At 34.5% G+C, this 10966-nt stretch overlaps 1 protein-coding gene across 1 annotated transcript; it reads right to left on the bottom strand.

The window, feature by feature from the left end:
* Nucleotides 1-78: 78 nt before the first annotated feature.
* Nucleotides 79-7384, bottom strand: LOC128546764 (BTB/POZ domain-containing protein 6-like). The gene is made up of 4 exons (XM_053518070.1): nt 7122-7384; nt 5438-5906; nt 4957-5215; nt 79-260 (listed from the first exon to the last, which is right to left on the bottom strand). Exons 1-4 carry the CDS (start codon nt 7382-7384, stop codon nt 79-81), a joined length of 1173 nt encoding a protein of 390 aa, XP_053374045.1.
* Nucleotides 7385-10966: the final 3582 nt, after the last annotated feature.

Consider the following 10966-nt stretch of genomic DNA (forward strand, 5'->3'; position numbering starts at 1 on the left):
CCACATGTGTAGGATTCCACTGAAATGCTACATTGTTGTTCTCAGACAGGAGATTGATGTTTTTCAACAGCAGCCCAATTAAGTTGTCTGATGGACTGCTGAGAGAGCCTGAAGAGCTGACTTGAAGTCTGTTAGGAATACATTGTCCCTTTTCTTCTCGCTCATACAGTTCGAGTGTCGCCGATGTGTGGGCTTGCATCTGGATCTGTAGTTTGAGCATCTCTTGGCGACTGGATGAGAGAGTGTGAGATAGGAGCTGTCTGAAAATTTGATGTAGGCACCACTCCCAGCATTCTGAACTGCCTTTTCCACTGATCCATCGGTATATGCTTGGATCCAAGAGTGTGCTGGATAGCGGTTATTGAACATTTCTAGTGTAAGATATTGTTGCGTTCCCTTTTCTTCTACTCCTGACACCTCCAATCTGATCTTGGGAGCACACTGTCTGGGAACCCATTCATTGGGCTCGAGCGGCTCTGTCTCTGTGTCCAATGCTGATGTTTTCCCTTTTTGCAGTTCTTTGACGATGTGGTTTAAACTCTGTCTTTTCAGTCTGTTCTCGGTTCTGCTCTCGAGTTTTGAGTGGAGTGGGTGGGATGGTAGTCCCTTTGCCTTCTCTACATGCACAAAAGCTTTGTACTCTCGTCTAATGGCTCAGGGTTGGCTGTCTTTTCCATTTCTTTTATTGGAGTTGTTTTCATTGCTCCAGGATTATCCCCAGACCTAAAATTTAACCTTGTCCAGTTTATCTTTACTGATTTTGGAAGCAACTACCAATGAGGTTGATGCGTACTCTGCTATGGGCCGTACTTTGCCTGTGTAGACTTGCAGAGGATCTTTGTATTTGCTCCCCAACTTGTTCCAGCCAGTTGTTTTCATAATGGCGAGTTTTTTGAAGGCCCTCTCCTTTGACCTTTAATGTCAGATTTGACCTTGACTAATTTTTCATTATTATTTCAAGAATGATATCATCTGTTATATATACTTTAAAATGAACAATAATTAGTTAATAGTTTTGAATTACCCTCAAAAAATAAAGAAAAATCATTGCAAAAATACTGTTTTTTGCTAATTTTTACGCAAATTTGACCTTTGACCTTTGATAATATATTTGGCTTTGCCTTATTTGGATAAGACCTACATTCCTGACCTTGCTTGACATGTATACATTAAAATTAATTGCTAACAGAAATTTATAACAAGAGCTACTATTTTTGAACAAAGTAATGACACAGTATGTATGCTACAATTTGATCTTTTACACAAAAATGACCCCTGACCTTTAATACCAGGTTCGACCTTGACTTATTTTCTCTTCCATGACATCGCCTGACATATATACAGTAAAATGAACAACGATCAGTTACTAAAATGACAAAACAAATACTTTTAAACAATAAAAATTATCACAAACAGGTGAAATTATTGCAACATTTTACTTACTTTTTTACCTTTGACCTTTGATATTATGGTTGACCTTGAATGTTTTGAAATAATATGGGCATACCAGACATCGCCTAATTTTTATACATTAAAATGAACTGGTATCGTTGACTAATATCGACACAGATTATTAACAAGAAGAAAGTAAAAGAGCTATTTTTTCATTCTTTTACTTGAAAATGACCTTTGACCCTTAATATCACATTTGAACTTGTCTGATTTCAGACCATATCTTTATTATTGACATTGTGGGACATATATACATTAAAATAAATCACGAGCAATTACAAATAATGATCAGAAATAACTGTTACATTTCAAACAGGAAGTTATTCATGAAAATTTTCACACAAAATGGACCTTTGACCTTTGATATAAGCTTAACCCTTGGCAGTTTTGGGGTTACATCTGCACTGCTGACTTTGCCTGACATACAGACATTAAAACGAATTGACTTCAATGACTAACAATGTGAATACATATCAAAAAGGTTAGAAAAAGTAAGGTAACATTTTTCACATTTTTGCATGAAAATGAACTTTGACCTTCAATTATCAGGATTGACCTTGACGTTTTGCAATAAGATTTGCATTTCTGACATTGGCTGATATATGCACATTACATATATAAAGCTGAGTGACTTATGATAACAAACTAATTTTTAAGAATAAAAATAAATTTCAAATATGCCAAAATTTGTGATTTGTACAAAAATTTGACCTTTGACCTTAAATATCAAGTTTTCCCTTCATTCCTTTTTGATGAATTTCTTTTTGCTGACATTGGTTGACATATATACATTTACTGACAATTAGATAGCTACTGTAATTAAACAGTGAAAAAACTGGTAGACGTAAACTTTACCCTACCCCCTAAATTTTTACAAGTGAGTTTTACCTCCCCTATCACAAACATAAGTGAACAAAATATAGATAGGCACGGCTTTGACACTTAAGAAATGGGTTTTCATGGAGGATATAAAATATTGTTTCCAAAAATGTATAAACTTCTTTTGGCCTCAACTGTTGCAATAAAAGTCCGTGAGCTCTCGGACCAACGCTGGCTGCCTAGGCATCGGAAATAAACATGGTTACTAGAGACGAGTCTGGTTATCCTAATATGACTATGGAAAACTTTGAAAATCTTCTCCACTAAATATGCAGACCAATTTACAAAGTAATGTTACAGAATTATTTCTTACCATACGTATTTAAGCTGTGAAACTCCGGTGAGCGATATAGGTTAATTACTAGTATGGTCCTCTCGTGATCAAATGTATTTCGTTTATTGATAACTTATGTACGAGGGACGTTCAATAAATAATGATACTTCGTGTGTAGTTCTGTAACCGATGGTTATTTTTAAATGCACATTATAGAGCAATTCGTTAGAAACAAAATGCCATATAAATGATGAAACTCTGTATATTCAAAGTAAAAACATAATCATTTGAATGAGGTGTACTCAGGTATAGTGGACCATTTTATGTCCAAAATATTGAGATTGTAATATGCAATTCCTTGATTCTACTATTCAAGAACTACACCTGTAGTTCAATTTTCAGTCTAAACAGTTAAAACAAATCCTCATCTTTACATTTATAAACATTTGAAAATTTAAATTAAAAAAAACGATAACAGTATTGGAGTGTGTATATTTTTACTCGAAAATGATAAATTGAGTACAATAAACCTCTGCAACTCTGTCAGATGTGATGTTCATCTTTGAAAAAAAATTCTTGTATTTTAAGTCGATACTAATTTCTTAATTCTCGATTGCGAATGAAGTTCTTATAACTTAGATTAATCGCTCTCGATTCATTCATTCAATATGGAATCAACCTCGAGTTTAGATGTTTTAGTTTAGTTGTAAAATGAAAAACGCAATAAGCTGTTAAAACAAACTCAAACTCATCACATACTGCTGTACCTCGTAGAAAAATGATATAATCTTGTGATTTTACAAGTTATTCTATTATTCTGAGACTCTTAATGCCCAGGAAAAACTTAAGTTATAATTATTTTTGCTATGGTCCAGTATACCTCAGTACATATCTCACTCAAATAATTATATATTTTTTACTTTGAATCTGCAGAATTTTATCATTCATGTAGCATTTTGTTCCAATAAATTGTCCTATAATGTGCTGAAAACCGCATTCAAAAATAACCACCGGTTACGGAACTACTCACGGAGTATCATTATTTATTGAACGCCCCTCGTATGTGCAAATACATTCCACGTTCGACTGAAGGTCAGATAATTGTTGAAATGTTTCTAAGCTCACGTTGTCCATTCTGATGACCTACCTACACAATATGTTAAAGAGGAAGGACTGATTCTACAAAAGATAATAGGTAAGGGTAGTTTTCTCGGAAGCACAGAGCACCAAAAACACAACCTTAGAGCCACGCATTTGTAAAGTAGGCCCACAACAAAATGAAGCCGTAATGGAAAATATTACAGACGTGTTGCTTCAAAACTCTAACAAGTATATACATATAAATTTATGCCAAATATATTCATAATAGATAGAGGGGGAGGAAGTGGTAAATGGCAAAAAAGTGTGTGTGGGGGGGGGGGGGGGGGGACGGAAGTAATATCATTTGAAGAGTAGTAGGCAACCAGTCAAAATAATAGCAGACTCGGTTTGACCGAGTTGATTTTATATGAAAGCTATATCACTCCATAAAGTTTTAAGTTGAAAGAACTTTTAAAATCGGATCACTGTTGAAAAACGTAAGGCTGAAATTTATAAAAGGTGACAGTGTAGGCAGGCGTTAAGTGTGTAAATGGCTTATTGGTTGACAATACATGTACCCTAAAAGGCTTTTAAATTTAAGTATTAGTTTATACACTTAATGCGGATATGATATTGTTTCTTTTCTTACAATTGGAAAAGGTAAAGGATTTTTTTTCAGAATTTGAAAACATAACAAAAATGAATATCTAAATATAAAATGAAATGTACTTTTTGTGTTATATTGCCGTGGAAACAAAATGACTGCACTTTTTATCAAACATTGAAATGTTCAATGCCTTTTTACTTTTAAGTCAAATAAACATAAGAACAGTCATGTCTTTCTCCTTGCTAAAAGAAACCGCAAATGTTTAAATTATTGTGATTATCTTATAATATTTGTGCATAGCATCTAAGTAGATATATATTTGTACTTGGAGCCGTCTGTAAAAGAGGCTGCACATAAAGGACATTTTTTTCGCTTTCATAGAACAAGTTCCGTTTACGAGAATATATGTCACTGGCAAATGATAATGTTACACCACTCCACTATGATTTAATTATCGCATATTACAGGAAACTCGATTTTATGAGGTGAGTTAGATGTTATGTTTAATTTTCTAAACATATTGTTTGACAAACGTATTTTTTTCTTTGTCCAGTTCTCACAAGATACATTTACACATCAAAAACGAGAGACCAGAATTGTCCATGTCTTATATCTGTGCCATTATTGCTCTTTTCACTGCCGAAGAAAGGCACACTAAATATACCTGAGGAAGCTTCCGCAAGACCATTTTCGCCTTTATATGTGTTAGGACCTTTAAGTTCTGCATAAATTGAATATTCTTTCTCAGGTTCTACTATCTGTGGATTATCAAATAAAACTTCCTCGCTGTACTTTGACTCCTGAAACGATATCTTTAAATCGCTCTTTGATGTTAATATTGAGCTGCAACATTGCAAGCTGAGATTTCCTACTAATGTTCCCGGAGTACCAGGCGAAAACAGACTCACACCTAAAATTCTAGCCTGATGCGATACACGGAAATTTAGAACATCTGGGGATCCTCCTTGGCCCCACTGACTTGTTTTATTCAAGTCGCATCTTGTTATTGTTATTCTTTCTTTTGAGGTTCAAACATTTCTCTTTGCGCTGCAAAAGGAATATTTGTTATTATCTGAGCTACCTTCTGCTATACTTTGAAAAACAGACACGTTTTCTTCTGCTGTTAAAATTTGATCTTTAGATACGTGTTTTGAAAACACGTCAATAGACAATGTAGGAAACCTTATCAAGTAGATCAAATCACCAAGTTTCGCTCTCAAATCAGCGGGTAAAATCTCCCGTTTATCACCTTTCTTTTCACACTGCTGAACTGCCCATCTCTTGCATGCATCGTAAATATTTAACTCGCCTGCTTTCAGCTTATCTGATTCGATGATTTTTTGAAGAACTGCTTTTGATAAAGAAGAAAACCCATCGGATTTTAGTACATTTTCTCCATTCTCAAGAACAAACTCAAGACATTTTTCTTCTAGTTCACCTTCATCAAACTTGTGTGCATGTTGTAGTATGACACAGACGTTGTCGATAGAAAGCTGGGTGTTTAAGTAATCTTTACATTTCTCGGTAAGCCGGCTGGTTTCATACTTTTTGGCACTGTATAAAAGGGGCATGACATTGTCCTCGTTGATTGTGCAATCTTCGGTATAAATGAACCTTTAAAACAGAAAAAAGATCACAATCTTGATATTAAAATACAATATATAACCCAAAAGTTTCTGTTTACTCGTGCAAAAGATCTTTAGCGCAAGAGGTTCAATATATGGTTTCCTTGACCAATTACGCAACAACGTAAACACTTTAAATACAATGTTACCTAAGGCTAGAGCTTTTTTTTGCGTTTTTTTTCTCAGATTAAAAAAAAAATCCACAAGAGGGAAAAAATCTATAATTGACAGTAAATTTTACTGAATTTTGTCAAAATGATTCATTGATTAGAAATTGACTAGTTTTAAAATGAAATGTGTATAAAATACGTGAAAGGACGTTGATACAAAAAATTCACTATAATCACAAAGATCCAAATAAGTGAACAATCTTTTGAATTTATTTATTCTTTAACATTTCGGTGAGAACATTTGAAAATTACTGCAAATTCAATCTTTTTATATTTAGTTTTCAAATAAAAAGATATGATAATTTGGCAGAAGAAACGGACAGAATTTCTTTAAACTTTGTGTACTGGCTGAGAATCAAGTTTAAAACAGAAATTTGTATTAAAAATCATAGGTTCCGGTGCTTGATCTTGAATTATCTGCCCTTGAAAATCAGAAAATACTGAAAAATCCAATTTTCAAGGGCAGATCATTCAAGATTAAGGCAAGGAAACTGTTCATTTTAATTTAAATTTCTGTTTAAGTGATCATTTGCATTCAGTATAAAAAGTTTAAAGAAATTCGGTCCATGGGAAAGACCAGAACATTGAGGTATCATTTTGTCAAGTTCATAGTCAAGGACAATTGCCAGTGTCTATATTGACATTGGGCAAATTTTTTTTATACGGACAGAAATTCTTCTTGAAATGTGTTTACTGACAGAGAATCAAATCAAAAACAGAAATATAAAATAAAGCAAATCATAGGTACCCAGCCTGGGTCATGAAATGTCTGCCCTTGATAGTCGGAAAATAATGGAATAAAATCATTTTCAAGGGCAGATTATTTAAAATCAAGCACCGGTACCTATGATATTTAATACATACTTCCGTTTTAAACTTGATTCTCTGTCAGTACTCAAAGTTTAAAGAAATTCTGTCTGTAGGAAAATGTTTGCCTATATACATATAGGAAACTGTCAGATGTGCCTTTAAGTTTAAATTACAGAAATATTTATTGTATAAGGTATTGCAGATAGCGCACTGTTCAAACATACCTTAATAAGTCTCGGAATATCCCGGGTTCTATATCTGGAATTTGTACTGTATTGCTGGACTCTGCTAGTGAACCACAGAACATCGCGTAAAATACAGGACTTCTGCTCGCCAGAATAAATTTATGAGCTTTCACTTCTTCTTTCTTGCTACTTCCCGCCAAAAACGTGACGTCACAAAGTATACCATCTTGTAACATGTGCCAGTTTGCTTCTTCAAACGCTCGTTCAGTTTGCCAAGCTAAGGTTTTTGTTGGACATGCCATTCTAGATACCTGACAGGTGTAGGTTCGGGGAAATCGAGAAAATTGAAGTGTTCAAGGTTTTATCAAAAGTTAATTGAATTCACAAAATTACACGGCTAAACACCATCAGCTACCAAAGGTTTTGATTTTATGACATGATATACCAGTTATATCAACTATTTTATATCAAATATTTGGAATACAAAAGGGCCTAGTTGGAAAAATCTTCAAGTATATCGACGAAGCCAATCCAAATCTCGGTAACTGAAATTTGTCAATATTTTTTTTCTAATAAACAGTATATGTAAAATTTCCCGTTTATTTCTGTTTAGTCAATACCCGTCTCTGTTTCACTTTCGAGATTTTTACCTCTTACAGAAGGGTGCACATACTGGGTTTTAACGCGGCGTAAGCATTTACGGGTTTTAAACAACTTGAAAACCACCGTCAACAATTATATTTTATCATATTAAAACCATTGACAAAACATGATTAAAACTATTTCTAACAACCTTTGTTCCAAGGGACTCGCCACTGCTATAACAGAGTAATTATACATTTTTTATCGTCCCCTGAAACGTTGCCACTTTGCAGTTACCGGATTTTTTTACAGACACCGTCGATATATCAAATTGTAGTAGTTGTTAAATTTTATTCTTATTGGGTTGACATCTTGTTTGAATGTAAAGGCTGTGACTAAAAACAGAGCTGGTGCACCCGTGATATATTACAGACTCCGTTATATACCGGATTAACTAAATTTGAACGAAAAATAGCTTAAATGTATATAGTTTGTAACCATGGTGATACTAACCCTAACCTTTAGTCAGTATATTATGCATATTATACACTAAATGCGTACGGACATGCAAAAAAAAATCGTAATTTTGCCGTGCGCTCCTATTGATAATCATTCCGTGCATGCGCAGAACGGCTGCACCAGCTCTGTAATGAGAAACATCGGAATGTAAAATTCCCTTTGGGAAGAAAACGATTGCCTTCGTTGCATATAAAACGCGTTTTATTGGATTCAGTGTAATATTTTCTGATCCTTTGGGATCATGGAGTCCATTTAACGTATGTGTTATAGAATTCCGCTAAGGCCGGTGCTAGAGGGCGTGAGAGATGTTGCTATATTTAAGTACCTCCCATTAACAGACTCAATCAAACCGAGTCTGCTACTATTCTTCTTGGTTGCATTCTTTGCTTCCAAAGAATCATTTTTTTTAGATTTTATTACATTTAGAGTTGTTATGAGTACCATTGCATCATCAGTTAATGACAACTATTGTTATGCACTGCATTTGTACTTCCTACATATGCATTAGTTTATCAGCCAAACACATTGCTTGACGGGTCTATAATGTCATGGAAGAACGAGTTTTCTGTATTGCCAGGAGCAAATAGGACCCTTTGATTCTTTTACAGTGCTTTAAAGTGTATATTATAACTAAGTACTAAACTATAATGGAACGTTCCGCTGCTGTTAGAAACAAATAGATAAGTAAATATAATTACATATTTATCTTGAAAACAAATAGTTGTGTAGTTATAATTACATATTTATCAATTCTAATATTTTTGTTGGCTTTATAGTCACATCGACAGAACTTAAGTCATATGGCGACTTTTTCCAGCTTTTGACAGTGGCGGAAGATCCGAGGTACCCCTCCGGTGGCGGGCATCGGGAAGAACCACCGATCTAGCGTCAGCGGGATGGCTTCCTTATTTGAAGAGATTCTACATTTCTAAAACGGTTTGGAACCCACATAGGTGAGAGGAAAATTATTCAAAATAAACGACATTAACCACTCGACCATGGAGTACCCAATATATATGAACATATATGTATACTTGATGCGCATTTATTAACTGTAAGTTTTTTTTTTTCTGGCTGAAATAAGCTAATTGTAGTTATTTTTAATTAGTTAGCTCGGTATCGTTTATATAAGTGAAAATAACACGGACCACAACAATCAGAAGCATAAGGATCAGAGAAAATTAAATAAACTTACCGCCTACTTTCGACATTGATTTGTCTATTCAAGTTTCAACAGCCCGAAGTTAATATCTAATTTCGGTTTACATCATCGACCGACGGTTATCAATGGCGTTATCAATGAATCATGGTAAATGATTTTCATAACATTGATATGAATATACAAAAATTATTACCTTTACTGATTTTACTGAGTGACAAACGCAGCACATTTCTTTGTGCCGTGAAATCAGTGATTCGTTGATATAAATGTTTGGAGTCTTAAGTCAAAAAATAGCTACAGTATTTCTAGATTTGTAAGTTTAAACAATTAAAATTATCTATGTTCGCTGAAGTTCACCTTGAACATTCAACAGTGTTACCCGTTCAAAATGCCATGCACTCGTGTCAGTTAATTACTTAATATGGCAGCGTCCTGGAGCTAGCAGAGATTTGATATTGTCTTTCGTGGGTGTTGGCATCTCCAATGTAGGACTTAGTATCTCCTACGTCGGAGTTAGTATCTCTTATGTAGGAGTAGGCCCTAAATGTCTCCTACGTGGGACATACTATCTCCAACGTAGGACTTAGTATCTCCTACGTAGGAGCTAGTATCTCCTACATAGGAGATTTTCAATATATAACGTAGAGTTAGAATCTCCTATTTAGGACTTATAGTTTCTCCTACGTAAGCATTAGTATTTCCTATGTAGGAAGTAGTATTTCTACGTATCCCCTACGTAGGACTAAGTATCTCCTACGGTAGAAAATAGTGTCTCTTACGTGGGAGTTAGTATATCTAAGTCTTACGCAGGACATACTACGTCCTGCACAGGAGATACAGAGTCATACGTATAGTATGTCCTAGGTAAGAGATACAAACTCGTACGTATGAAATACTAAGTCCTACATAGGAGATACTAAGCAATTTAAAGGTCTACTCAGGAATGTTGCACATGTAGAAGCATTAGTCCCATTACCGGAGTACGTACACTATAGTCAATGTTGACATATTTACATCAATAATACATAATTATATTTATAGATGTTCAACTTTATGGAGTAAAAACCCTAAGATCCTCAAATCTTTATCTAAATAATCAGGAGAGGACAAAATCAATTAAGCTTACCTTTAAAACCCTAATTCGATTTCAATAGTTGTCTATAGGCTGAACACCACTAAATCCGGCTGTTCTTTATTTCATATAAAATCAACACTTTATCATGTTTATAACGGTTTTTCGACATTTTCTAGCATATCAGAGCTTCGGAGACTTAATATGTTCCCAGGAAGAACAATATCGCTACTTTAGAAAAACAAAAAGAAAAGTGGGTGTTCACTTTATATAAGAAAACTACAGTTCGTTAAATTCTCTGCTCGAGACATTGCCATTTTACTTAGCATGCAATAAGAACACGCCGACTGCGATAGAATGCTAGGTGATACATACTGAAACGCGGTGGAGTAAAAGAAAACACGATGCTATTGAGAAAAGGCACGGGGAAAGGGAAAAAGATTTGTACAGTTCATATTTGGACTACTTTGGTAGTGATCTGCCTGTAAGAAAACAAATGCTTTTTTTTGTTTTTTTCAAGAATCAGCATCCATTCTAAATGCACACCTA

Source organism: Mercenaria mercenaria, chromosome 11 (assembly GCF_021730395.1).
Source record: "Mercenaria mercenaria strain notata chromosome 11, MADL_Memer_1, whole genome shotgun sequence".
NCBI classification, from domain to species: Eukaryota; Metazoa; Mollusca; class Bivalvia; order Venerida; family Veneridae; genus Mercenaria; species Mercenaria mercenaria.

Bases quoted from the DNA above. Each gene is read 5' to 3' on its own strand.
- LOC128546764 (XM_053518070.1), bottom strand. From the start codon at position 7,384: ATGGCATGTCCAACAAAAACCTTAGCTTGGCAAACTGAACGAGCGTTT. The intron at 5,907-7,121 runs GTATGTTTGAAC...TCTGTTTTAAAG, and splicing joins ATATTCCGAGACTTATTAAG to GTTCATTTATACCGAAGATT. The intron at 5,216-5,437 runs GTATCTAAAGAT...GTATCGCATCAG, and splicing joins TTGACGTGTTTTCAAAACAC to GCTAGAATTTTAGGTGTGAG.